Raw genomic sequence first — 27,330 nt, 5'->3', positions numbered from 1 at the left:
ATAACTAGGTACTGTAATTATTAAAAGAATGTCATTTTAGGAACGAGAGTCTCCCACCACAACAACATTATTGGCGCTGCAACTTTCAGGTGAAGCACACCAAAGGAACGGGTCGAATTTCCTTTTGTCTCTCAAACTCTGGGGGGTTAGATGAAAAGTCCAACTGTCTACAAAAGGCAGGACACGATGCAAACAGTGTGGAGGAACCCTGCAGGGGCAGATTGCAATATTGCTCCTTATTAGTTGCGGATCACTGCATGTACACATAAGTGAATTGGTGAATGAACGATTGAGTGAATGACATGACTGATGAGTAAAGGAAGGTAAAAAAAGAAGCTAAAAAAAGGATTCGATAACTATGTGGGCTGCAACCGTCGCCCCCTCTGAGCAATTTGACGTGCAGCTAGCCAATTGTAATTTGAGAGACATTTTTCTTATTTGGACTGTGCCATTTCCGCGTGCTGTATGTAGCGGTCTGGTCTGGTAGAAAGTCTTTTCTTTTCTTTTCTCTTTTTAGGTGATCGTCTTTTCGTGTCTCTGCTGCATCTGGTAGATCATCTCATCATTGGTCATTTGATCGTCTTTTGTCTGAGAGCGTTAGGTTAGAAAAAAAAAAGCTGAAACTCGATGGGTCTGTTGATTTTCCCGTTTCCATTCCTTACAGCAGTTGTTACCAGACCAGGCTAGCCCCAGGGGTTTCAGAACTGCGAACCACTCTTTTTGTAGCTTGGCGGCCTTTTTGATCTGCCGTCAGAAGGAGACTAACGAAAAGGGAAGAGTGCGGCCCGGTTATGTTTCTGACCACTTGTGATTGTGTGTAGGTAACTAGCGTCTTGGTTACTCTAAGGAGCTTTGAGAGAGAGATAATTAAGCTAGATTGAATAGTTAAATTTGCCTATTTTTCTTACATGCCGATGGGAGATGAGTACTATTAGGTAGTTTTGGCACGGCCACTGTTTTTTACTGTTCGTGGGTATTAATTGCTGGGTACCTAATGAATGAATGAATGAATGACACTGACCATGACCAAGAGAGACAATGTCCAATCAGTTGGTTCTAAACTCGATAAAAATAATCCATCGTATTATAAAAAAAAGTACGATAGCCAAGTTGTTAGTCTCGTATATATCTCCACTCATTCAATTTCGATAGTCCTTGTCCTGTCCAAGCAGGAACAGCATGTAGCTTCATATCTTCGGGTGCCTTTCTCACTGGGACTGAATGACCGAGAATAGAAATGGATATACGTACTACTGGACGTAACCATGTGGACTGTTTATTAGGCGCCGCAGTGGCGCAAGCCAACCCAGGCTAAGCCACGAGGCCTTTGATAGTTTCAACATTCGGGCAAGTTTAACCAACGTGACCGCAAGGGACCAGGAGTAGGAGGCAAACAAACTTGGCCACTGACAAGAGTCTAGAGCATAACAGGCGGAATTACCGCCTCAATTGACTGGGGTAGGGTTGAGTTTCTTTACTTGTCTACCTATTTTCTACATCCAAAACCTTCCAAGTCAAGTTTTTTTTTACTGCCCCTAGCTCTACTCCAAACAAAGGCTAGAAAGGCCACGCGAGAACGTCCCGTGTTTCGATCGTATCCAGTTTACAGCCCGTTTTTATGACGCCGCCCCTGCTGCCCGGCCAGCGACAGACTTATCGCCAGGACCAGCGAGTAGCCAGTGCACTTTCTTACTCTGGTTGGACCCGGCCCCGTACGGCAACATTGAACAGGGCCAGGCATTCGTAGTAAGGTTAGTTGACGGTGGAGGAACAGGGGACCCCCTTTCTCACCCGTCTGAACTTGACGAGTAAGCCTGAGTCTGATTCTGAGCCGCCTGTTCTCTTACATGCAGTACAGCTGCGTTGCAGAGAGGTTACAGAAGACCCCTTGTCCACCTGTGACGCCAAAAGATGGTCGAATCACGGACGACGGGGTTTGGCGGGGCCGGGGTAAGGCCAGGCAGGCTTTTTTTTTTCTCTTTCTTTACTTCCTTTCCTTTGGTGGCGTAGACCTGGCGCTTTCACTTTCACTTTCACTTTCACAGCCAACGGTTGAGACGATAACCGACTACCTACCAGATGAACAAATCTCCTCTTAGGCATACCCTAAAACGGCATTTGCTAGTTACCTACTAATGTAAAGATATGACGAGCTGCAGCCCTACATAACACAAGACTGTATGGGCAGGTGGTTGACGAGGTTGGATGACAAAACGGGCATGCAATAATTAAACTGGTGAACTGATCTGCAGAAACACCAACGCTGGAATCTTGAAAGTTTGAGAGTGAACAATTGTCTTTGACAACTCCTGATTGAGCAAGCGAATCCGCGCTTGTCTATCGTTTCCCAAATTGTCAAGATCTCAGATAGCCCTGACATTACATACGGACATGTTGACTAGGTTGATCGCAAATTACCCATTTATTATTGTCAAGCAGCTATCCATCAGCACGGCGCAGCACAGTGCACGCTCTGCTACAGACAAGGAAGAAGGTACTTAACGCCAGCGGTTTAAATTTAAATCCTCCACCTTGGGAGCAGCAAGCGTCGCGACGTCCCACTCCCACACACCCCGTCCGTTTGCGCCCCCTTGTTCTTGTTCTGCAACTCTCAAATCCCGGGCAATTTGGTTTCGGATACATGATTGGCTGACTGTAGGCGCCTTTCATGCTGTTCTAGTGCTGCAGAGTGCTGCTCGAGGTCTATATTTAGGATCCCGACGCGTTTCGTGCAGGGAGGTCGTCCACTCACAAAGCAGAATTTACGGCCGTGGCTAGCTTGGAACCTCTGAGAAGAGCTGTGAGTGGTTCGTTGTAGCGCCTTTGAAGTTGCTCGCCCCATTCTACTGACCTGCCCGCTCATCCATCCCATCCTCACTCTGGAATTAGAGCAACCCAAGAGAGTGAAAAGAGCTGGAGATCCATCCTTAATGGTGGCATCGGCTCAGTGCAATTCAGTTCAGTTGGCTCTCGCAGGCGAGCCTAGTCTGAATGTCGATGTTCTATGATGGAGTCTCTCATTCTTTAATTCCAGTCTTTGTCTCTCATTGGACACCGTAAGTTGTCTATTGGCAAGGGAATGACATAAGGATCTGGACTCGATTTGGCCATTCAATATTATCCGCTTCGATACTCGTGACCGGAGCAGCTCAACAAATGTGTTGTGCAGATATTCCATCCAGACGCAGTACGAAGATCTAGACTAGATCCCCACCAAAAAAAATACTTGTTGTCGATTGTCAGCAACACTGGGTTGCCAGTTGTGCATGTTTCGTATGGATGCTATTCTTGATTTTGCACCCATTCCGAACCTGGTTCAATGATCTCACGCAGGTTTCCCTCCCACTTCTGTTCTCTTCTCTTCACGTGCAGGATACATGTGTACCTACAAACATTGCCGCCTGTTAAACGCTTTCAGTGCTGCCTATTGAAGGCGGATATTTGTTTCATATTAATACGAAAATAAAAAAGAATTGCCGCCGTGTGCAGTTCAACAACATGTTGAATTATCTACCAGGTATTGTAGTTGTGGCCGGATTAGACTTCCCTGGATTGGACTGGATGCTTCAATAATTGTTTTAGGTGCCGCCGTTGCTATGTCGGCGGGCAACGCTCGGTCTCCTTTTGCAGGGCTTGGAGCCTCCACCAGGCAGCTGACTTGCCAGTCCATGGCAGTGGAGGCCCGGTATGTACTGTGCCGTGGTCGGAATACATACAGTAAGTACCTCCTTCGCCGGTAGCGCCTGCTGGGTACCAGGTTCCATCTCATGGATTGCTCATTGCTCGCGCGCACACCCCCAAGGGCTACCAGTTCTCCCCCAGAAGCTAAACTCAATCCAATCCAATCCCAAGACGTCTCACACTCCCCTCCAACTCATTACTCTTCCTCTCGTCTTTCTCTCTCACTTCTCTCCTCACTTTGATCTTTCGAAATTCAAATCTTAACCTCTTTGCCCTTCCCCAGATCAGCCCAAGAAGTCTGATATAACCTCCCCTCCTCGAACGACGACTCGGTCTCCCTAGTAAAGGGAAATAATGATCTCGCGACTTTAACAGCGCCACTCGCAGCCCTGCCCTGCCCTGCCGCTATCTATCGTCGAGGCGCCAGTTCTTTGTCTCACTTCATCTGGGCTCGTTCCTTATTCTCCCTGCTACCCGCTAGATTCGACAGTAGCTTGTTTCTTCGATTGATTCTATCGCCCCAGCTCGCGATACGTTTCTTGCCAAGAGCATCTTTTTTACCTTCTCTTATTCACAAGCCGAGGATTCTTGCGTGCATTTTTACCGAGCACTGCCCACTACCCGGCACGCTCAGCGACAGGATCAGCTGTGCTGACCATTCGAACGACCGACTTGACTTGTTCTCGATCGCACCGCTACCTTTGAAAACCATTCGTTTCTCATACCGCAATATTCACCACTTGCTGCTCAATTCTCCAAATCTTTGCACATAATTTCATCAACATTTTCACGGACTGCAAGTCAACCCTGGTGTATTTCAACGCCCAGCACGAACCCTCGAAACCAAGACCTACGGCGCAAACGACAAGACCATAATTGACCTCAGAATCTGCTTCGGCCTTTTGCGCGCATAGGACGGAAACTTTCCCAACCACCAAACCACCACCAAAACATGCCTTCAGTTACAGACCGGAGAGTGTACGAGGATCAAATACCGCCTTTCATGACAGTTTTTGACCTGGATGCCGAGACTATGGCAGATCAAGACACTGTCACACTCATGGACACCAAGTTTGTCGATATGGACACTAAGCGACCTGGCATGATGGGTGCCTCTCACCAACATGGCCTTGCACCAAGCATGATGCCAGTGGATTCAATTCACAAGCACCATGATAGCACATCAACACAAACCTCCGAGTCGGCCGACTCTTCACCCACCACAACGCTATCTACAACCGACTCTTCGCCTCTGTCAGATGCCTCCCCCTCCTCTTCTCCCGATTCTCCCATGAACCTTATCCCACTCAACAGTTTCCCTGCCACCAGCTTTGGCACCCTTGGCGTCAACAACATGAGCATGAACTACAACACCAACAGCAGTACCATGTTAAGCGAACCGCCTCGGTTACAGCGACCCATGACATCGCCCTCGCCTCGGCGTGGACGCAACATGAAGGGTCTGTCTATTCAACCCCCCTTCGCTGTTTCGACCGCCACAACAAACATTTCGTTGGTTTCCGAGCCAGCCTCTCCATCATTCATCAAGCCTACGATTCCGGCCATGAGGAGAAAGCCTAGCCAGTTGAGTCTCAACACCAACACTTCTGACTTGAACCACAAGACCACTCTAGAGGTCCCGCCTTCTCCAGCCATGCCTATGCTCCAGCGCCGAGCTCTGAAGCACTCATGCTCGTCGCCTCACATGTCCTCTGGTCTCAAGTCGGCAACGTTTGGCCCACCAGGCGGCATGACCTTTCCCAAGGTACTGGAACGAAACGAATCCGGACTCTCAGAGGTGCTACGTCCATCCAAGTCGACTCTCAAGCCAACAACCATTCATTCCGCCATCACGGAAGAAGACTCACCGATTCGTACTCAAATGGCCTTCCGAGATGAGGATCCTTACCGCGACAATGAGAACAACGAGGACATGAAGACTCCTGGATACCCTGACGGACCAATTGCCATCTATGGAGACAATATCTTCCTCTACTCGGAACCTACCGCAGACGAGGCAGCACGCTTTGATGTAGTCATTAACTGCGCCAGGGAGGTCAGCAACCCGTTTGAAATCAACAGGGCCAAACGACGCCCTATGTCTATTGCTGAGCCCGACACTGCTGTGTCTACAGCCAGCTTCATGACAGCCTGGGAGTTTCCTCAAGGCGCAGATTCGGTTGAGACACCAACAACGCCCAAGGCGCTCCAGTTTAAGGAGCCCGAGTACATTCATATTCCTTGGGACCACAACACTGACATTGCTCCCGATCTTATGAATCTGTGCAACGTTATTGATGACCGTACCAAGGCTGGCAAGCGTGTGCTTATCCACTGTCAACAGGGTGCTAGCCGATCTGCCAGTTTGATTATTGCCTACGGACTGTTCCAGAGACCTGAACTTACTGTCAACGATGCTTACTATGCTGCCCAAGCCAAAAGTCAATGGATCAGCCCTAATATGAAGCTCATGTATTCATTACAGGACTTCCAGAAGGAAGTGTCAACAAAGCGCACGGCCCAGCCCTCAAACCGCCCCAGACCTGGTCGCAAACCTTCCAAGCACAGACTTACACTGTCCGCCAACGCCATCGACATTGGACCTAAGGAACCTCAAACCGCGCCTCTTCCATCACAAGATGAGGACGTCAAAGATTCGAACCTCAGCTCGAGTCCCATTCGGCTACGGGGCAGCTCGACACCTGGCCCTCGACCAGTTTCACCAGGTCCAGCTTCTGCTCCCCCCACATGTACATGGAAGGATGAGATCGAGCAACGGCCATCCGATAAACTGAACCCTTTCAAATTGGGCGATCTACCAAAGAGACCCGTCTCGAATCACGGCGAGGCGCCGCTTCCCACATTGGCGCTACCTACGTTGGCACCTTCGACTTTGGCTCCATCACCTATGATGGATTCGACCATGAGGCCGCCTCCTTCTCCCGGATTTCCTTCCCAGGCAAGCTTTGGCTTCCAGAGCATGACTTTTCCAAGGTTCAATCCCGCACCACCCGAGATGAAGTTCAACGATAGCCCATTCCAGAGGACGATAGCTCTTCCTGGCTCATATCCAGAGGACGATGCCTTGTTGTCGCCCAGAGCTGAGACAATGACCAACAACCCGCTTCACGATGTGCATGAAGTTGCCGGTATGCGATTTGTGGAAAGCCCCCCGACTCCGGGTCAGGGTTTGTTCTCTCCTCGAGCCGGTATGTTTCCTCGCGACCCTTTCTCAACATTCGGGAGACCGCCAGTTGTTGCAGACCCAAGGAGTCCACCTACCAAGGGCGAGGCACCTATAATTCGATCAATTGATGATCTCTTATGATGAAGCTTGACCATAGCGTCATGTTTCGAAGCCGAACGATGTAACTTCCACATGGAAGGAAAACGTACGATACCTTCGCTCAAATTTTCTTTTAATCTTAACACTCGCTATACAACTATGTGAAATCAGCATTCCCGGGCGTTTTCTTTTTAAGCAATGGGACGGATATCTTGACTGCACTTAATCCGACCCTCGATCCCGGATGGTCTTTCGACTGTCCGCACGACGATACGCAAATATCAAAATATATTTTCTTTGTCACTCATCTTATCCGATCGTTATCCCCTCTTCGACACACAGACATTCGCTTTTTTCAGCAACGCAGAGCGCATGGCGTCGGGTGATTTCACGACGGCCTAGTGTAATATAGACAAAGACGTCCTGTCTTGTCAACTTGTTTCATTTTCGTGTTTTTGGTTTCTCTTTGTTCATTTTGGACAACAAAACGGAGTGGCGTATGGTTTATGGAACCCTCTGTGGGAAACATGGGGAGGGCTCAAATACCCAGTCAGGGAAAGGGCATGGAGCTACGGCCACGGGAAAGACGATTTGCTGTCTTGGTTATAGCAGCAGCAGGGCGTTTAGGAAGCAAAGGGGTCTTGGAACATCCAGACCATGTTATGGAGGAACTACATAGTGATAATCAAAATGGTTACCACATCGTTAAAAGCTCTATGCGATATATCCTGTATCATCTGACTCTATATCTAAGTTTAATACTCTATTGGGAAAGTTTTGAGAGCAGGTCTTGCAGACAACCCCATGATGCCCATTTACACAGCTTGATATATACCTTGACCCTCTGCAATCATGTTTCCAGCCCATGCATTGATTGTGTTTTACTACGAATCAACAGAAAACCGGACCGTCTATAACTCCTTCTTTCCGTTCTGTTGAGCCTTCTTAGCGGCTTCCTTGGCCATTTTCTCTTGTCGCGCAATTCCAGCCTCAACGCCAATGCCGCCAAAGACAAGCGCAACGCCGAGCCACTGCATTTGCGTAAGGCGATGGCCGAAAGCGAGGACTGACAGAATCATGGTGAACATCTTTCGAGTCACCGTCACAGTAACGAGAAGAACTGAGGAGAAAGTGGAAAGGGTGTAGACTAAACAATTGGTCAGCTGATGATGTTGACAGGTGGTAGAGAGCAGTAGAAACTTACAGATGAAGACCTGGCCGACGGCACCGCACGCGGCGAAACCAAGAACATCCTTCCAGACAGCGGGATACCGAGCCATAAAGTCCAGGGCAGCCTTGAGCTCACCGGCGTTACCAGCTACGTCCATGCCGAACCACTCTCCAAGACCTGTAGCGACCAACCAGGGGCTGATGACCAAGTAAGCGCCCGTAACGATTGTGCTCATAATGTTGTTGGCGCACATCATCTGGGGTCCCGAGTAAGGGCGGAATGTTTGGAAGATGTGATCCTGAGTACTGTTCGTCAAGCCGTCAAATAGGAGGTTGACGCCGAGCAGCAAAAGGCCCCACGCCGTGCTCGCATCATCGGGGCGAACCTTACTCCCCTTCTTCTTTCCAGAGTGGAGAGTAAAGACAGCCACGCCGAGCGTCACGGCCGCGACGACAAGGTACTTATACAGGGGATAGCGGCGGCGGAACACGGTGATGTGGAGGAACATGACAGGTAGCAGCTTGCAGCTTTTTGCCAGGAGGAAGGTGATATAGTCGATATGTGCCAACGACGCATAGCCAAACGGACTGGCGAGACTGCTTGTAACGGCGACAAGGGCGAGAGGCGCAAGGATGCGACGTGAGGGAATGACAGGAGGCACAGAGGTATTGGCGGGAGTCGAAGCATATAGGTAGACAGCGCCTACGATGGCGGCGAAGACGGACTGAATGGTGTTGAGGAAGACGGGAAAGCGCCAGACTTCCGGAGCGTCAACAGGACCATAGGGCTTGGTGGTGAGCTTTTCCTGAAGGTATGCCCAAGTGAGGCTATTCGCGATAACAGCGTCAGTAATTGATCAATGGAGCGCTGGCAAGGGTCAATACAATGAAGCATAGATACCCGCAACCGCGATAACAAGCTGCAAGACCCCAGCGTCCGGCGCGAGAGCTGGTGTGGCATCAATGATGGCTTTTTTCACGACATTCCCGTTGGAACTGTTCTTTTGCGATTTGTCTGTATCTTCCCATGTTGCGGTTGTCTTGTTAAAGAACTCGGACGACGCTTCGCGCTTGATGGCCGGTTGCTTTGAGCGCGCCATCCTTGGTTGAGGGAGCGTATTAATTAACTAAACGAGAGGTAGGTAAATAATTGTCAAAAGCCTAAGAAGTGACAGTCTTGTTTGGTACGTGTGCTAAGGAGAGAAAGGAAGAAACGAAGAGAACGTAAAAGGAGCCGGTAAAATGGGTAATTTAATCAACCAGAGTTGCCATGATGAAACTGACAAGTTGGCTTCAATTCAAACCATGAGATCGGCGCCCCACCAAAAACCACAGCCACAACATGACTCTATTTCAGGGGTTCATTCGGTGACTAAGCTGGTTTCACCAGCCCCAATGGGATTCATATCGCAACAATACAATTTTCACTTCAATTAGTCTCACACAGCAATGGTTCTACTCATAATTTTGCTTTTATTTAGTGGCTATTGGGCCCAAGCTAAATCCATCCCTGCTAAGAAAATCTTGTAAATCCCAACACTGAATGAGGAGTCACTTAACATGGTATTGGGTCGCGAGGAACGGAATACACAATGGGCGAGCCGGTGTATGTGATGTCGAGGGGGGTATGCGAGAGCGATGGGTGATATGAGAATTATGTGAGCGATAAGATGGGAGGCGCGGGTCGAGTGACAATGTCGGGATCCGAGGGTGTAAGAGATAAGAACATTTGTGCGAGGTGAAAGAGAGGGGAAGGTGATGTGAAGTGTGAGTAGAGATTGTTGGAGAGGAGCCGTGATGTGCCCTTCTCGGTCCTGAGAGATTGCGCTGTTCCTGTCGTTACCGGCTCGTCAAGGGTGATTTTGTGTCATTAGCCATAACCATTTCGGACTGCGCCGTTTTGGTTGAACAGTCATAAGAAGAACTATATCATGCCCCCGGAGGGCAAGCATGCCATTGCCAAAAGCTCCAGTTGGGCGAAGCTGATATAGACGGCAAGCTGCAGTGTTTGGGAGTGATCTGCTCGCCAAAAAAAAAGAAGCTGGTTCGGTTTAAAAGGCGAAGATGTGACAGGTAAGGCTCGAGTCGGAATCGACACTAGTCAAACCCTAATTGATGTAGCAAAGATAATGAGAAGGGTAAGAATCAGGAAAAGAAACGAGTTTGATGATGGAGGGTTTTCGGGGTTGATAAGGGGGAATGGGTCGGACAAATGGATTCAGTCGCTCGTAATGCTGCCATCTGGTATCGTCCTTACTGAAAACACAAGCCTCGCGGCAAGTCAGATCTGAAATGCCCCAGCCCATCCTGCCAAAAACTTATTTTAGCAAGTCGCATGGAGCACGAGAAAAGCAAAAATCAAGGAGATTTCTTCCGAAAGTCGGCTATTCGGCCTCTTGAAGTTGGCTTCGGCGCATCTTCTCCGCCTCTAGGTTCTCATACAAGAGGAAGAGTGCCGACTCGTTGGCCTTAGCGGTACCCATGATGGTGAACATACGCTCACCAGTCTCATCGTGGGGTGCCTACAGTTCATAAATCAGTAACGTAATAAACAAGCTCAAAATCGGATGGTTTACCTTGGCAATAGAGATGCGTGCGCCTGATGTCTTTCGGATCTCGCTAATCTTGCTTCCAGCACGTCCGATGATGCACCCAACCATGTCTGCGGGGATACTGATGTTCTGAGTTTGGATCTCCTCGCCATTCTCGTCGTGAGTAGGTGGGCCTCGAAGAGCTGCGTCAGAGTCGGAGCGGCGGTTGTAGGGCCTTGAGCTACCGTTGCTGAAGTCGGCACCGTTGCCTGTTCGCATGACACGAGGGCTGCCACCATAATCGCTCCTGCCAGAGCCCTGGTTGAACCCTGCTCCACCACTGGTGCTACCACTGTTGGAAGGCTGAGTGCGAACAACCGGGTTGTAGAGAACAGTACCAGTGCCTCGCTGCCAGTCGTCGACCAAGCATTTGCAGATCTCCCAGATAGCACGCTGGATACCCTCAGGAGTACCCTGAACCTCGACTATTCTCTCGGTAGATTGAGGGAGCATCTCTTTCTGAGCAACCATGCGAACTCCAGAAGCGTCCTGAATGTGCTTGATCTTAAGACCTTGTCTTCCAATAATGGTACCCATCTGGTTGTGAGAAATGAGAAGCTTGATGGCTATACCCCGAGTTAGCAAAACCTGATACTTTGTTTATCTTGTGAGCAGGATATATGACGTACGATGAGTCCCATTGCTTTGGACTACGCCTCCCATGCCCATCGCAGGCGCACCCTCCAATAGAGCGCGAGCAACAATGGCATAGGCACGAGAAATAGCGTCGCAACCACCGGTGATGGTCAGGACACGGTCGTGAACACCTTGCACGACCTTGCTGACACCGGCCTTGACACCAGTCTCATCTCTGAGATCAGCGACGTTCTTGCCGGCCTTGCCAATAATGACACCGGCTTCCTTGGAGGAGACGATCGCACGAAGGGTGAGCTGGGCCTGAGCGTACTCCTCCTCCGTCTTAGGGGCAGGTTCGCCGTCAGGGCCGAGGCGGTCATCCATTCTGAGCTGATCCATCTGATCGAGGATGTCACTGCCGTTGCCGGGGATGGAGTCTTGAGGGGCCGACATTTTGCTGGGAGGTAGTTCGTGAAGAGCGGTGCGAGAAGAGGATAAAGGGTTTGAGGCGGAGAGCAACAGACAGGCAAGAGGATATCTGTTCAAATCTATTAATTGTGTTAGACAATGTCGCCCTAATAGTTGGCCTAGCAAGCGAATTCGTGGAGGCGCAAGCCGATATGTTCGGACGATCGTCACTCATATGTAGCGCACATTTAGAGCAAGAGTGCTTGAAATGACATGCGCTTCGACGATATGGCCAAACAGACGCTCATCCAGAGGAAAAAAAAGTCGGGTAGAAATTACTAACCTTGTCGTCGACGCTGGGGGTGCTGCGAAGACGTTGAATGTATGCTGGAGAAGGCGGGGGCAGCAAGATGGAGGTGATGCAGTGTGTTTTTTTTCTGCGGTAGGTTGTTTGTACGCGAGGCGGGATAGCGGGGTCAAGGGTCGATGCGAGTACTCCGGTTCAGAAAGCGGCGGCGGAGGCGGGCGAGTGGGCTATTGAACGATACGCGGGAGGCGTAGTCTATGGTTAAGAAAGCTTGAACAGCTGATGTAATGGGATAGTAGCGGAACAAGGGTCAAAGAAGAGGAGGATGAGAGTAGAGCGCGGGGGGGAGGGCGAGAAGCTGGAGAGGGAGAAGAAGAGGTGGTGAAGACGAGGGAAAGGTGAGGTGAGGAGAGAAAGAGAAAGATTCGTAACGTAAGTGAAGTGGGTGAAGGATAGAAGAAGATGTGGTGGGAGTGATAGGTTATCTAATAATGAGCTACCTCTATGTATACCTCTTGGTCAGGTAGGTACCTCTGACAGTCTAAACTGCCACAACTGGGACACAGGGCCAGAACCAAGACAGCGAAACACCACCAGTGAGGTAAGGTGACCACAAAACGATCGGAGCAGTACCTGCCTTATTGTTTCCTGCGGCAGTAGCCCGTTAATGGAGTGGGGTGAGCAACACATGGGAAGGAAGGGAAGAGGCAGCTATGACCATCAGAACGACATACCTATAGAGGAGTAGGTACCTACTTGGTAAGTACTTTATTTTCTTTCTTCCCCAAATTGGAACCGGTCCAGGTAACCTTAACTGGCAGATGAGGGGAAAAGATACTCAAGTCCAAAGTCTCTCCAGAATCTCAAAAATGCCCTACACCCACTTCTCTTCTGCATGGATCTTGCCCCGGCTTAGAAACATCAGCTGTGGATGGATATCTTAGTTGCTGGGGCCAGTTATTGCCGGTGGTCTTATTCAAGGTCTACATCTTCTTTTAATATAGTATCGCCAATATTCCTGTCAAGTTAAAGATATGGCAAATATCACTGACCTGACATTTGAGAAGCAGAATGAGCAGGCCGTTCATCGAACTGCTAGCAGGTAGGACAGGAGTGAGGTGTAATATCAAGTCATTCCATGGGTGACATGGAAGTAAGTGTATTGAAACGGATCGTAACTCGGCATGAGGCAGACACAAACAAGTAGCAATCCTTCCGGCTTGGTAGTATCTCGCAACCCTAGAATGTACCTTACTCTATCGTTTCTGAACAAATATTTAATATCTACCAAGGTACCTACCTACAAATGCATACTACCAATGGTTGTAGTAGTATCAGCTTTCTATGTTAGTCCTATGTAGTATATAGTACCTCCTTTATTCAAAACCAACCCAGAGTCGCGTCTGACAGCTGTCTATTGTACCTATGGACTGAGATGGCCTCGTTGTAACCGGTTGTCTTCCATCTGACAATAGTCGCACATAGTAACACACACATAATGTCAATGTCCAGGACTCTTGGCATATCCCACTAACCCGCTCTAGGAAACAAGCGACCATGCACCATCCATCTCAAGATTTTGGCATTCTTTTTGTTCTGCTCGCAGAAGCCCAGTATTCCTGGCAACCTGGTCATTCGGGAGTTTTTCTTTTATCACACCCACACGGCCCGGAGTGGGCGGCCACGGAGGTTTGACTTTCGTTTCTGTTAACGTCCAGAACGACTTGCAGCACATCTTGTTTCATTGAACGCTGTGTTAATAAAGGGTCAACGGGGAAAGGACCTTAACTAATACTTCGCATGGGTTTCGATTAACCGCGATCAAGTACATCGTTCAATCACAAACCTACTAACCTAGGGCTGGTTATCAGAGCCTTAGGTATTGGCCGACGCTCATATTTCTTGACCACCAGGCTGCAGCTCTGGCTCGTCTAACATCAAGATCATACATCAATTAGGATAGGCAAGCCATTCTCAACAAGTTCATGTTCTCAAGTTTCTGAAGCAACATGTTGATCATCACGCCGCTTTCCACTTCATCCGCTTTCCCTAGCCCGAGGTCGTGTAACGGTCCAGCCCCGCATATAATCAATAACGTGCTGGCTCGATTGCTGTTCAGCAGCACGAACAATCCTGGACCAATGCTTGCTCATCACACATTGTCACTCAAAGGGCACAGCTTGACTGTGACTACGTCTAAGAAGTGACGCCGACACTCTACATCACCTGGCCGCAGCTATTGCCTCTGGTGATTGGCTATACAATGTCACAGCCTGTGGAGCAACGCTGCTGCAGACTGCATAGGCCATCAAATCTCACTCTTGGATAACACCAAACCCCTGTCGTTCTGTGTACACAATGCCCTCGGACTTCTTGTTCAATTGAATGCCGTCCAACAAAGACGTTTTTGCTATGTACTGAAAGTACTAGGCCTTCCTCAGATGTATCGTTTCGACGACTCTCATCGTTGTCGTAGCCTTTGTTCATGTTCTATCCAAAAGTTCTTGCATGCCTTGTGTCCCCAGTGATCAACCCACCACTCCCCAAAGCTGTCCTCCACCTCAGCGTCCACTTTGGCCACTCTCTCCTCTCTCTTCAACCCGCAGATGATACAAGCCTTAGGGGCTGTTGGCACCATCTTGGCTGTATGCACCTGCATGTTTTCGCTAATCTCAGGAACCTTCAGAGTCAGGCCCTTATCGGCCGACTTGGCCGCAGCAACTGCCGATCGCAAACGACCAACTTGCTGACGCCATACAGCTACTACATCAGCAGCTTCACGATCCTCGCGTGCAGCTTGTGTTTTGTCGACTCCTGCTAGTTTCATGCCCTTACTTCCCGCAGCTGAGATTGACATACTCTTGGCCAGGATCTTGTCCCGATGCCATCGTTGTTTGCGCCCAGCAATGACGCGCGCTGCTGTTTCCGCTAACAGAACGTAGCCCTTTAAAAACTCCACAGCTTTCGAGTCCGACAGAATGCGCTGCTTGATGGATGCACTCTGACCAGACACAGGCTTGAATAGAGCAGTGCCGGAATTCAAGAGATCAGGGAATGCAGAGAGGATGACCGAAGGGGGTGGGACGTTAATTGGCGGAGGGGCATCCCCCTGAGAATCGCTGTGCGATGGTTGAACACCATCAACAGCGTCCCAATCCCAACTTTCAGGTGCCGTTTTCGTGCTGGTGGTTACTTTTTTGTTGTCGCTGGCCGAAAAATCATCCCAGGCATCCCATTCTTCTTCTTGATCCTTGAATTTGGCTGGCTCAGGATCTATCGGGCTTTCGAAAGATGGCCACGCTGTAGCTGGAGTTGCTTCTTTTGGTTTCTTCACTTCCTTTGGCTCAGCAGAAATAGGCGTTTTTATGGCCAGTTCTGGGAAAGGGTTACGGTCCTGGAATGAGGGCGATTTCGGAGCTTGAGGATAGTTTGTAGCAGTAGATCCAAACGCCAGGGGCCCAAGAAGCTGGGCGGGCGGAGTTTTCCTGGTTTGTTTGGGGGGAATCGGAGCTGGCTCATCTAAGGAAAGGAGATCCATCAATGGAGGGGCCGGTGTTGACTTCATGGGAGCAGCTGTGGAAGCCGGTTTAACCGTAGTTGGAGGGGGGACACTTTCAAAGTCTCCGAATTCATCGTCTTCATCATCGTCTTCATCTTCAGCGACCTGTAGTTCAAAATCTTCAGCATCAAACAGTACGCTAGGGTCCTCCTGTGCAGACGGCTTGAGCTTTGCTTTCATCCGTGGATGTGGGGATTCTTGATGGACTGGTCCTTGCCCCCAACCATGCGTAAACTGTGACTGCGGTTGCGCCTGTGACTGAGATTGAGGCTTCGAAGACTGAGGTTTGGTGGCACCGGTAGGATTTTGCAAAGCCTCAAGATCGACAAGACTATTGGACATAAGGTCCATCGTTGAAGCCCTTGCAATTCTAGTTGGCGGTTGTTGCTTCACACCAGGTGCTCGTTGGGCCACGGCAGCAGCTGAGACTGGATTTGGTTTGGGCCATGGTATGGATGATGTGTTCGCAGAGATTGGCGTACTACTTTCACCTGTGCCCCAACCTGAAGCAGAGAATGGAGCAGGGCTTGGAGTCTGAACAGGAGTCGCATTGACCGTTGGAGGTCGCGATGGCTCAGCTACCTCGAAATCGCCCCATCCATCGTCGTCGTCGTCATTCGTCTCCGCCGGCTTCGACGGGATGGGGGCACTTCCCCATGTGTTCTGCGTGTTTGTCTGAGAATGAAGACCTGACCAGGGCTGGCTGTTCACTGGTGAAGCATTGTTGGTATTCCCCAAGAGTTCAAACAGATTCTGCGTCTCGCTGCGTTGCAGCGGCTTTGGCGGCAGAGGTGCTTGTTGCTGCTGCTGCTGATGATGTTGTTGTTGTGGCTGTGGTTGAGTTGGTGCAGGCGTTGAGTTACCTGAAAGACTATTAAACTCGGCAAATAGATCTGCAGACATGATGTAGTGCCCAAAGAGGCATCACTCTGTGATCACGAGTCACAATATGTGTTTTATATAGGTACCTAAGGAGCGTTGAGTCCAAAAGGGAAAGGTGTCATTCGATGAACTGAACGTCAGCTCGTAGATACTAAGGTTTTGGAAGCATGACATGGACACCTCCATAGGTACCTTTTGTTGGGGGTTAACCCCTGAACTTGCAGGCGACTTGGGGCCTTTGAGGCTGGGGCCGCTGGGCTTGGTCACTGAAGTTTGTCCGTCCGTAGGCGGGGTGCACCCTTGAAGAGTGGGGCCGAAGACGGAGACGGCAACCCAATTGAACTTGAAGCGCCGATAGATCAAGGTTTCGGGTTCATCCTCCGCCATCAAACATCCATTCCTCACTAGGTACTAAGTTTACCGTCCAAGTACTCGCTCGCGATCCATTGACTTGATATTTCGCTTCTTTGTTAGTGTTTCTGAGCGATATGAGACCTCTCGAAGAGTCACTGTAGGTTGCGCCTGCAGACAACAGCCGTTGAATTCAGCTGACCCTGTTCGCAGGTCAAGATGGCGTGAAACCCAATCTCAAGGCGCACACCTTGGTGATCTCCGTCATGCTGTTCGTGAAAACGGTCCATCAAGCCCTTGTGTATCAGGCTGTCGTTCTCTCTGCTGGAAGGTGAGCCATTTCATCTCTCATCAGAATACACCAGCTGACATGCCACTATAGACTTTCCTACTCTCAACTGCTGCTGAGGGCTTAAGCTGGTCCCAGGTTCTAGATGATGGGAGGCAGTCTTACACGGAACAAAGGAATCATTTTCTCAAGTATATCAAGCACCCAGAGGCCCTTGCGGAACTGAATATTGACCCTTTGAATGAAGACCCAAACGTAAGGTGTCTGCATATTCTAAGAATGGACAATGAACTGACCCAAACAAGTCGCCATGGAACACTATTCGTCAAGATGAGATTATTCGCGCTGAAATACAGCAAGATGTCCAGCGATTACCCGATGAGGCATCCTACCACGAGGAACAGACCCAAGCGACTATCTTGGATATCCTCTTCATGTATTGCAAACTGAACCCCGAGCGAGGAGGTTACCGACAGGGTATGCACGAGCTGCTTGCACCCATTCTACATGTCATCGAGCAGGATTCCGTGGATCCCTCGACCTTACCAGAAGATATTCCTTCTGATGATGCCCTTGCCAAAACTCTCGATCACTCGTTCGTCGAGCACGATGCCTTCATTTTATTCTCCAAACTGATGGAGCGTGCTCAATCGTTCTACGAAGTCACGGACACCGCAACGACACCAGGAACCTCATTACGGCCTTCAAAATTTCCAGAACAAAGTTCTGCCATCGTGGAACGAAGTAAATTTATCCATGAAGTCTGTTTGCACAAAGTCGATCCTGAACTGGCTACCCACCTTACTAACATCGAGATCTTACCACAAATTTTCCTGATGTAAGTCTATGGTGCTCGATCATAATTTGCTAGCCACTAACGTCGAATAGTCGGTGGGTTCGATTACTCTTCAGTAGAGAATACCCCTTTGAGCAGTTCTTGGTACTCTGGGACACCATTTTTGCCGTCGACCCGACTCTGGAACTTATTGATCTTATTTGTGTTGCCATGCTAATAAGAATCCGATGGCAGCGTAAGTTCTCTAACACATTCTAATTCAAGGACTCCAAAAATCCTAAAGCTAACATACTTTCTAGTATTGGAGGCTGATTATTCTGTCTGTCTTCAGCTACTCCTTAGATACCCACCTCCATCAGACGCCCACGGTCCTCATACCTTTGTTGACGATGCATTGTATCTCCGAGATCATCTCGATGAATCGGGTGGCTCATCTCTCATTATGAAATATACCAGAAGGATGCCTGAAGTATCTTCACCACCTCAAACCTCAAGAACTGGTACTCCGAGCTTTCGCAGCTTCAATTCATTCAAACAGAAAATTCCGGGCTCTAGGTCGCAGGTGATATCACCTTCGCGATTCGTTCAGCAACAGGGCGGTATGGAAGCGCTGTTTCAGGGGGCCGCCAAGGGAGCCAAGGGTGTCTATGAAAGAGGCGAAAAGCTGGGTATCAACCAGGCCGTCAGAGATGCTATGGGTGAAATCAAACGTAACATAAACGAGGCTCGGTCCGCGCCCCGATCGCCGCAGCCCTTGATGGGCGAGGGAGAAGCAGCTAGGAGTTTGGCAGCATTAGAAGCCCGGAACCAGCATTTGTCAGCCATGCTTGACGAGACGGTGAACAGCCTCAAAGCAATATCTGCCTCCAGTCTGGAAGACAAGGTTAAAAGCCTAGAGCTTATTGAAGTCGCAGCGGCAAAAGTGCAATTCGTCAAGATATACTTAGATGACTCTTCGATGGAGGTTCCGGTTCTACATTCACCACCACTTGAGGAGACTCCCAAGGAAGTGGTCGTGGCTGAAACGACAATTGTCCAGCCGGAGCCAGTACCAGCGGCACCCACAGAATTGGACGTTTCCAGTCTGCAAATATCTGAACCGAAGCCAGCCCCCAAGGGAGAATCAGTGCAAACCCCGGGCTCTAATCGAATCGAAGTAGTCACGACTGACGACAGTAAATCTGCACGGTCTTTAGCCCCCTCACGCCCGGGCCCTGTTCCTACTCGATCAACACTGGCACAATCATCCTTTTCATGGATGTTAGAGCCAGACGAGTCTGGAACTCCAAAGCCCATGGTATCATCAAACAAGTCACCGCCGCCACAGCACAAAAAGAAAATATCGAATAGCGCCAGCCGTGAAAAGAACGCTTTCTTATTTGGCGAGGTTACTGAGAACCGCAATCCGTCGAATTCGGATGAGATATTTGGCTTGGAACCTATTAAGAAGTTGAAGGAAACCAAACACGATGACAAGGATAAAGAATAGAGGCGGATCAGACATCGAGATCTCACTAAGAGCATAAACCAGTTGATCCCATAACTAGAGCACATATATTTCCACACGTCTATATACAACAAATAGACACAAGCCCCTGTCCAAATTCACTTGCTTGAACAAGCGAGTGGCATGATAAGAACAACGGGTTATTGACCAAAGACGTGGCCGGCTGAAAGGGGTCATTGTTCTGCTTTTCAGTTGAACTTGCTATGCAGACTATAAGCATGGTAATGATTGGGACTAAGGATGCGAACAAGGAATAGGTCACTGGATACACAATTCTTGTGGCTACTATATAACTCACCAACTCTAACTTATCAATCTGTCGCATGTTTTTAACATTAAGCAGCACAAAAAAGCACCGTTTTTTATTACAGCTTTAGAACTTGCCAAGATAACCGAAGAATACCACGAATACAACCACTCAATTGCCACCATGGACTTACTGCCACTGCACTTCCAAGCGCAACTTGGTTTTCTTATCGCCGTTTCCCACTGGCCGGGAAGCTCAGAAGAACATACAGACCACAAAGGTATGCAACAAACAGGCCAACCGATCCCATCACCTCCCAATTCTTTTGATAGAATTCCGGCAAACGCTGACATCTATCTACATCTGAAGCGAGAATACCTCGTTCGAGCGCAATGGGCTATTGAAAAGCTTGAAGCCAGACTGGGCGGCCAAACTCCTCTGGAAACCCTGGGAGACCCTCGACAAGATATACGATCTACCGTTTCACTTTCCGCCTGGACAGTTGAATAGGATGGACACATCCAAGAATGTCAGGCTGACAGATGTGAATGGATCGGCCTCAAGATGACATCTCCCAAGCTCCAAGCTAGAAGACTGGACCTGCAAAAGCAGTTGAAGAAGATCTTGGCCATTCTCAACAAGGAGTATCTCACTGTACCAAATTCGGAGACCCGCCTCAAGATCGCTGTATATTTGCACAAGTATATTGTCACTCTTGACCAAATGAAGGTCATTGTAGCCTTGATTTGGACGATGGACCCTCTCTTGGGTGACGTTCATCCTCGTCACTGTGGCCCTAATTCGATCTATTCTCTGGGTCTGCAGTACAGCAATCTTGTCAGGAGCTCTCCGCTTTGTCTAAAGACGCAACTGGATTTCGCCGTTGAAATTTCGGATCCCTGGGATAACCGTCTGTCTCCCAATCGATGCCCACTGCAACTTCTCGTCCACCCCTGGAGAATTGAGAGAAGAAGAGTATACCAATGGTGTTGAATGATACTCGATGCTGACTCTGTTGGCGAACTCACCCCTCGTCTAGATGTTACAATTCATGACTTCCAACGTTATCCTCAAGCATCGCCTGCTTATAGCCTTCGACCTTGTGGTAAGTCTGGCGAGATGGCTATTTGGTTCAACCAGCATTGCAGAACTCTCGACTTTACTGGGATCAAACACTGGATTTCCTTTTGCGTAGGTGTCATTCAGCCCAGCATGAGGGAGACCGGTATTTCGGTTCACGAGTCGAACCCTGGGCTCAGATGCAGCTCTGTTCTCTCCCGCCGCCTCCACGAGGTTGGCCTACAGAAGCTTGTCGATTACCACAAATCAACGCCAAAGAACTCCCGAATGCCGGATTTGCAGTATTGGTACTCCGACGGGCAGGCTTTTTCACGAGTTTCCAGCTCTTATACCAGCTTCAATGGTTCATCTATCCTGCCGTTCCGGGAAGATTCCCCTTTTCCAGTTTACGAAAGGCGATTTGCACCTAGCAGCTCTGTAAACGGCAAATATTCTCTTGGAATTGAGCTTGAATTCTACACACCAATTGAGCCAGATATCAGTAGTCAACCCAGCCTACTGATTGATCCCTCTCCCGAGGATGACAGACAAATTGGCGACGGTTCTACCAACAAAAGAGCTGGCTAAATAGCAGAAATGATTGGAATTAAAGGGCGGTTGGCTTTGGCATGGTCACAAGTGCCCCCTGGCACACCCGATTGGCGAATTAACCTTGCCAAACATGGTATTGTCCCTATTCCTGGCGTCGATCCCGTTTATTAGGTATGGACTGTTTTGCCTGATTACTCTCTTACCAACTGGGAAGGCTGGGCAGGTTACGCGGGAGTGGATGGGATGGAAGTAGTAAGCCCTGTTCTGGCAGATATACCAACGGACTGGGAGAACGTTGTCGATGTTTTGAGCATCCTGCGAAACAACTTCAGACTGTTTGTGCCCAATTCATGCGGCTTCCACATTCACATTGCCAAAGGTAATGAGAAGCTACCTTTGCACCTGTTGCGTAAAGTCGTTGTTCTTATGGCTTGTGCAGAAAGCATGATCTTCAGCCTTTGCCACCCTGTTAGAAAGGAAAGGCTGTGGTCGAGACCTATTATGGGGGAATGGTCGCCATTACACGAAAATTATGAGAAAGGGGCGCGTCTACAGGTTACACCTGACTTTTGGCTGTATATACCTCTTCACCCGGGTTCAAACCCTCGCCTTCTGGGCGCTTTGAAGAAGTTGTGGATGGCTAATACCGGAAGACGTCTTCAGAGGCTCCTGAAACCTGACATAGGCAAGTGCTGCATCAGTTTAAGCAAGTGCGACTTCGATTCTGCCGTTGACACAGAGTACAACGCGACCGTCGAGTTTCGTTTCCTCGAGGGTACACTGGATCCGGAACTGATTGTGCGTTGGGGTCAGCTCACGATAGCTCTTTTTAAATTCGCTGACATAGCTCCCCTTGAGGCATGGCCAGTGTTTTTGAACACAGTACTACAATGCCAACCATCAGGTCGTTGCGATATCAGCGCTCTGGGATCATTTCTGAGTCTTCTCGGTTTGAGCGATGATTTCAACCTTTGGGCTGATAGAGTCGTAGAAATGTCAGAGCTGGAGGAGCACAAGGGCCAAAAAGATCGACGCGGTGAACACCAACGGCCCCTTTCTCGAATTGAAGACTCACAAATCAATGCCCTTCGTAGCGATCTATGCCAAAGGGAGATAACTCTTCCATGCCTAGCTGCTAAAAAAGGTGTCGCCTAAGAGCCTGGGACCGCACAGAATCCAAGCAACCTGGAGGAGCGGCTCGAGAGGAAGACAAATATGCATGCGCATCAGGTAGATGCGCGTCCTTGAAATAAGCCGCTCTGAAGCAACATGAAACTTGAGGTAGCAGTACTCAATTGCTGGCGTGGAGTGGAGGGAGCGATAGCATTCGTCGAGGAATTTCTTTCTGCTATTATTAAGTAAGTGAACATGTAAGTTCTTTCTAGCACATGCCTCTATCTGTGACATACAGATCGTATAAGAGTAAGAAACATTCGTCCACCGAGCCCTCTGACTGATACAAAATAAAGAGGTATGTAGTAACAGGAATCACAAGGAGCCGTCCAACATGAAAGACTAAGTTTCAGCCAGCATTGAAGATGTTCTATGAAACTGTGCTGTTATTTCTGCCTTTTATCATGTCATAGCTATTTTGGGTGGTCATCGACAAAATATAGCCTAAGTTTAAGGCGATATCATTCATTAAGCTTCATTGCAGCTGTCTGTATTGTAAACCAGCAACTCAGTTCACAGTATATATAACGTACGCTTATCGTTATGATATTGGGTATCTATTCTCACCGCTTATGCTGGTGAAGTATGTTCTCTCTCAATAATATCTTCGCGCGCCAATGGTCGAGTTCCGTCATTGAGGACCATTGCCTCTCGATGTTGCCGTCGCAGTCGTTGCTCTTCGGCAGAATGTTCCCTTGTGCGCGTTGGTTGTTGTTCCACAAGCGACACGTTTCCTGCCTCCTCTTCGATCTCCATTATGAGGTCCGGCAACTCTCGAATCCTTCTTCTAGAGTTTTCCTTGTCCAATAGCCCTGCCTTCTCTAAAGCCCGGAGACCTCGCCTTGACTCCTTGATTCGATCGACAATCTCGACAATTCTATTCACCTTGAGGGCCATGTAGTCCTTGAAACTGCGGCGTCTCTCTTCAGGGGTAGCGCCCCAGTCTTGCTTTGCTAGCCATTTTTCAACGAAGCGCGCCTTGATCAGCATGCTGGCGCCGTACTTGTTAACGAGTTCCAAGATGAACATGAGGCAAAACCTCTCGGCCATATCGCGGAGGTAGTACTCGTCCCAATGACTGTCAGTGAGATTGGGTCGTTCGACATCGTCTAAACTCAACTCCAAAGATCTGACCAGGGCAGAATAGGCCTTGGGGTTGTTCAATTTAGAGAGACCGTCCAAACCTGAGGATATTAGCCGAGTTTTTCTGTTAAGTATGAATAGTCTTACCAATAGTTTGCCCAGTAAGAAGGGCCATTGCTCTCAAACATCGCATCCTCTCATCGTAGTCTGGTCGAGTGATGCCGAAAAGAAGTGAATGAGTTGTCTCAGGATCGTTGACAGCTCGATCACATAGAATTTTGATCGCGACCTCTCTAATTGAATAGTTCGGGTGGTCCAGTAGCTTCTCAAGAGTTTCAAGGTGTAACGAATCTTCGGTGTCCTGGGTGATGTATTGTGTCTTTGGCTGTAGTGGGGGAATCTCATTGTCGTCGCGAATGATTGTGAGTGCAGTGAAGACGGTACTAACGACACCAAAAGTAGCGAGACCCAACGTCAAAAGAACCACTCGCTCATCACGGGTAAACTTGAGGAGGTTGTCAGCCCATCCCATTTTGACTAATAACTTTTTTTGTTGAGTTCATGCTTCCTAAAGAAATGAAGGATCAAGAGCGCGGCAGCTTAAGCTGGATACCCCAGAGCTCCTGACGTAAGTTATTCTGCAGGCTTTTACCGCCTCGAGGGCATGGAATCGGGTTAGACTTCCCGTCGATAGCGATTCGCACGCCAATGATAGGTACCTTACTCAGGAACACAGTTGTAGGGAACTGCACTTCAGCCTTTTAATCTTATATTCTGATATTTACCAACGTGTATATGGTGCTATCTCAAGGTATAAGACCCATTATGCTAGTTTTCTGTACTATGTAACTTGTCTTCTTAACCAGTAGATGTATGTCATGTATTGTCTTTTCAAGGAATTATCTATGTTCTAATTATGCCACTTTGGACCCACCTCATTTTAGCTCCACATCTGATAACGATAAGACTGTACTTTTTTTTCTATCGCAAAAATCCATGGTCGCAGAGCGCAAGTCGAACACCACCATCAGCATATTTCATCGCTATGGCCGGCTCACAGCTCAAGCGCCTCAAGGCGTCCCTCAAAGAGCAGGGAATTGTTGGCCCTCAGCAATCGAAAAAGCAAAAGCGACGCAACGCTCAGGATGAGCGCTCTCGCAATGACAAGAGACTCCAGCGAGGAGTTGTTCTGGAAGGCATCCGCGAGCAGTTCAATCCTTTTGATCTGAAGCATGCCAAGGGTCCCAAATTCGAGGTCACCAGTAACCGACCTACTTTGACTGCTGGAAGCATCAAAGGACGACCTGGTCAGGCCAAGGCAGCTAGCGAAGAGAGGGTAAGTCGCATAGCTACTACTACGAAGCAGCCAACTAATGAATATGATAGCGTCGACAAACACTCCTGGTTGAAATGCAGCGTCGAAACAAGGTCGGTGGAATTATCGATCGTCGATTCGGTGAAAACGATCCCACGATGGCACCAGAAGACAAGATGCTGGAAAGATTTGCCCGAGAGAAGCAGAGAAGTCACAAGAAGAACTCCATGTTCGATCTGGAAGATGACGAACCATCAGAGGGCTTGACACATATGGGCAAGTCCCTTAGTTTTGATGCTAAGGACGATTTTAAGGAAGACGACCTGGAGGAGGATTATGACAGTGATGGTTCAGTACGTGAGCGACAAAGACTGAAGCGTATTCGTGCATTGGCGGCGGAGGGGAGCGATAGAGAAGATGCCGAGAATGACGAACCTGAACGAAAAAAGACGAAGAAGGAGGTGATGGAGGAAGTTATCGCCAAGTCCAAACACTACAAATACGAGCGCCAGGCTGCGAAGGAAGAGGACGAAGACCTTCGAGAAGAAATCGACAAGGAGCTCCAAACCATCCAGTACATGCTACACCACATTCGGCCAGATGGCAAGCCCCAGGCTGATCCTGCCGCCGTATCCAAAATTGCAGGTGTTGACCGCGATGCTTTCGAGAAGAATTTCGATCTCCAAGTAAAGAAGCTTGCTCAGGATAAGAGGGCTCAGCCTGCGGACCGTACCAAGACCGAGGAGGAAAAGGCTGAAGAAGAGTCTCAGAGGTTGAAGGAACTCGAAGAAAAACGCCAGAAGCGCATGCGAGGAGAGTCAGTCAGCGATAGTGAGGATGAAGAAGTCAACAACAAGGGCAAGAAGCCTGAACAAGTCGAGATGGACCTGGACGACGAAGACGGTTTCGGTCTTGGTAGCGGTATCCGTGCTCGACCTACAGCCACCGAACTTGGATTCGACGATGAAGATGATTTCATCATCGACGATGATCTTGTGGCCAGCGGATCTGACGTGGAGCCACTCGACGACAGTGACGATGAATCGATGGAGGATGGATCTGACGAGGAAGCGGAGGAGGATGATTTCACCAAGGGTCTTCTCAACGAGGAAGAGAGCCGAAATCCTGTATTCGATGCCGATTCGACCACAAAGGCCTCGGCGATTCAGAAAGGTGATGAGCAGGGTCTTCCTTATACCTTCACGTGCCCCCAGACTTGCGATGAGCTGAAAGCCACTCTGGCTCCATACCCGACCAAGACCTTCCCTACTATCGTTCAAAGAATCCGTGCCCTCTACCACCCCAAGCTCAACAGTAAGAACAAGGAGAAACTCGGTAACTTTGCTACATCTCTAGTCGACTATATCGGTTCGCCTTGGGACCCCGCAACTTCTGCTCCCTTTACTGTGCTTGAAAGCATTGTCCGACATATCCACTCTCTTTCAAAGATGTTTCCTCTTGAGATTGGCAAGCAGTTCAGTCACAACATTGAGGAGATTAGCACATCAAGACCATTGGAATTGGGACCTGGAGACCTCGTTCTGCTGACTGCTGTTGGTACCGTTTTCCCCACTTCCGATCACTTCCACCAGGTTGTCACCCCTGCTGTGTTGACAATTACACGATACCTGGGTCAAAAGGTACCACAAAGTCTGGCACACTATGCCGTCGGCGCCTATCTCTCAACCCTTGCTATCAGCTACCAGAAGCTTGCAAGGCGTTATGTTCCTGAGGTTATCAACTTCTCTCTGAACACCCTCTGTGCTTTGGCGCCTGCGGCTTCTTCCAAGCAACTCGGAAACTTTCCCATCCACAGCGCTCCCGCTGGTGCCCGCGCCGAGGGTGCAAACAAGACCAAGGTTCGGAAACCAAATTTCTCGGACTGTATCGATGGAGAGTCAAAGAAGTCTGAAGTCACTGCCAGTAAGGTTGCCATTATCGACACCACAGCGTCTATCTTGGAGGCGGCCGCGGATTTGTGGACTGGAAAGAGTGCATTCCTGGAGACTTTCGGCCAGGCTAAAAACGTTCTTAAGCATCTCAACGGCAAGACTTGCCGACCCCAACTTCCTGCCGCTTTGAACGAGAGGGTTGAGAAGTTGCTGGTCAAGTTGGACCGTATGCTCCAGGTTGCCCAGCTATCGCGTCGCAATGTGGAACTCCACCACCACCGGCCCCTGGCAATCAAGACTTTTATCCCCAAGTTCGAGGAGACGTTCGACCCAGACAAGCACTACGACCCAGACCGCGAGCGTGCAGAGTTGGCCAAGCTCCAGAAGGAGCACAAGAGGGAGCGCAAGGGTGCTCTGCGGGAGCTTCGCAAGGACGCCAACTTTATGGCGCGGGAGAAGCTGCGCGTCAAGAAGGCGAAGGACGAGGCTTACGAAAAGAAGTACAAGCGCCTCGTTGCCGAGATTCAGAGCGAGGAGGGCCGCGAGTCGAATATGTACGAGAGAGAGAAGTCTGCGAGAAAGAAGGCCAAGAACAGGTAAATGGAC

General features: G+C 49.3%; 10 protein-coding genes across 10 annotated transcripts; 6 read left to right on the top strand and 4 right to left on the bottom strand.

The window, feature by feature from the left end:
* Window positions 1-4,633: 4,633 nt before the first annotated feature.
* On the top strand, window positions 4,634-7,009 carry FSST1_002091 (dual specificity phosphatase; the record flags this gene model as incomplete). Its single annotated transcript, XM_083228045.1, has 1 exon — window positions 4,634-7,009. One exon carries the CDS (start codon window positions 4,634-4,636, stop codon window positions 7,007-7,009), a length of 2,376 nt encoding a protein of 791 aa, XP_083092273.1.
* Window positions 7,010-7,878: 869 nt separating this feature from the next.
* On the bottom strand, window positions 7,879-9,237 carry FSST1_002090 (UDP-galactose transporter HUT1; the record flags this gene model as incomplete). Its single annotated transcript, XM_083228044.1, has 3 exons — window positions 7,879-8,114; window positions 8,172-8,965; window positions 9,023-9,237. 3 exons carry the CDS (start codon window positions 9,235-9,237, stop codon window positions 7,879-7,881), a joined length of 1,245 nt encoding a protein of 414 aa, XP_083092272.1.
* Window positions 9,238-10,521: 1,284 nt separating this feature from the next.
* Window positions 10,522-12,709, bottom strand: FSST1_002089 (KH domain-containing protein; the record flags this gene model as incomplete). The annotated part of the gene is made up of 5 exons (XM_083228043.1): window positions 10,522-10,659; window positions 10,714-11,294; window positions 11,358-11,852; window positions 12,056-12,149; window positions 12,653-12,709. The coding sequence occupies 5 exons, from the start codon at window positions 12,707-12,709 to the stop codon at window positions 10,522-10,524; spliced, it is 1,365 nt and encodes a 454-aa protein (XP_083092271.1).
* Window positions 12,710-14,480: 1,771 nt separating this feature from the next.
* FSST1_002088 (uncharacterized protein) lies at window positions 14,481-16,481 on the bottom strand (the record flags this gene model as incomplete). The annotated part of the gene is made up of 1 exon (XM_083228042.1): window positions 14,481-16,481. One exon carries the CDS (start codon window positions 16,479-16,481, stop codon window positions 14,481-14,483), a length of 2,001 nt encoding a protein of 666 aa, XP_083092270.1.
* Window positions 16,482-16,948: 467 nt separating this feature from the next.
* Window positions 16,949-19,385, top strand: FSST1_002087 (rab-GTPase-TBC domain-containing protein; the record flags this gene model as incomplete). The annotated part of the gene is made up of 6 exons (XM_083228040.1): window positions 16,949-16,971; window positions 17,025-17,142; window positions 17,194-17,355; window positions 17,406-17,938; window positions 17,989-18,131; window positions 18,196-19,385. 6 exons carry the CDS (start codon window positions 16,949-16,951, stop codon window positions 19,383-19,385), a joined length of 2,169 nt encoding a protein of 722 aa, XP_083092269.1.
* A 448-nt stretch (window positions 19,386-19,833) lies between these two features.
* FSST1_002086 (uncharacterized protein) lies at window positions 19,834-20,160 on the top strand (the record flags this gene model as incomplete). The annotated part of the gene is made up of 1 exon (XM_083228039.1): window positions 19,834-20,160. The coding sequence occupies one exon, from the start codon at window positions 19,834-19,836 to the stop codon at window positions 20,158-20,160; it is 327 nt and encodes a 108-aa protein (XP_083092268.1).
* A 54-nt stretch (window positions 20,161-20,214) lies between these two features.
* Window positions 20,215-21,297, top strand: FSST1_002085 (uncharacterized protein; the record flags this gene model as incomplete). Its single annotated transcript, XM_083228038.1, has 2 exons — window positions 20,215-20,560; window positions 20,690-21,297. The coding sequence occupies 2 exons, from the start codon at window positions 20,215-20,217 to the stop codon at window positions 21,295-21,297; spliced, it is 954 nt and encodes a 317-aa protein (XP_083092267.1).
* Window positions 21,298-21,504: 207 nt separating this feature from the next.
* Window positions 21,505-22,509, top strand: FSST1_002084 (uncharacterized protein; the record flags this gene model as incomplete). Its single annotated transcript, XM_083228037.1, has 2 exons — window positions 21,505-22,256; window positions 22,443-22,509. 2 exons carry the CDS (start codon window positions 21,505-21,507, stop codon window positions 22,507-22,509), a joined length of 819 nt encoding a protein of 272 aa, XP_083092266.1.
* A 495-nt stretch (window positions 22,510-23,004) lies between these two features.
* On the bottom strand, window positions 23,005-24,049 carry FSST1_002083 (uncharacterized protein; the record flags this gene model as incomplete). Its single annotated transcript, XM_083228036.1, has 2 exons — window positions 23,005-23,618; window positions 23,665-24,049. The coding sequence occupies 2 exons, from the start codon at window positions 24,047-24,049 to the stop codon at window positions 23,005-23,007; spliced, it is 999 nt and encodes a 332-aa protein (XP_083092265.1).
* A 513-nt stretch (window positions 24,050-24,562) lies between these two features.
* FSST1_002082 (snoRNA-binding rRNA-processing protein NOP14) lies at window positions 24,563-27,324 on the top strand (the record flags this gene model as incomplete). The annotated part of the gene is made up of 2 exons (XM_083228035.1): window positions 24,563-24,853; window positions 24,904-27,324. The coding sequence occupies 2 exons, from the start codon at window positions 24,563-24,565 to the stop codon at window positions 27,322-27,324; spliced, it is 2,712 nt and encodes a 903-aa protein (XP_083092264.1).
* Window positions 27,325-27,330: the final 6 nt, after the last annotated feature.

This window comes from Fusarium sambucinum, chromosome IV (assembly GCF_050947815.1).
Source record: "Fusarium sambucinum isolate potato_lamoka chromosome IV, whole genome shotgun sequence".
Classification (NCBI taxonomy): Eukaryota; Fungi; Ascomycota; class Sordariomycetes; order Hypocreales; family Nectriaceae; genus Fusarium; species Fusarium sambucinum.
Note: the sequence above shows the minus strand (reverse complement) of the source record. Positions and strands in the feature narration are given on the sequence as shown.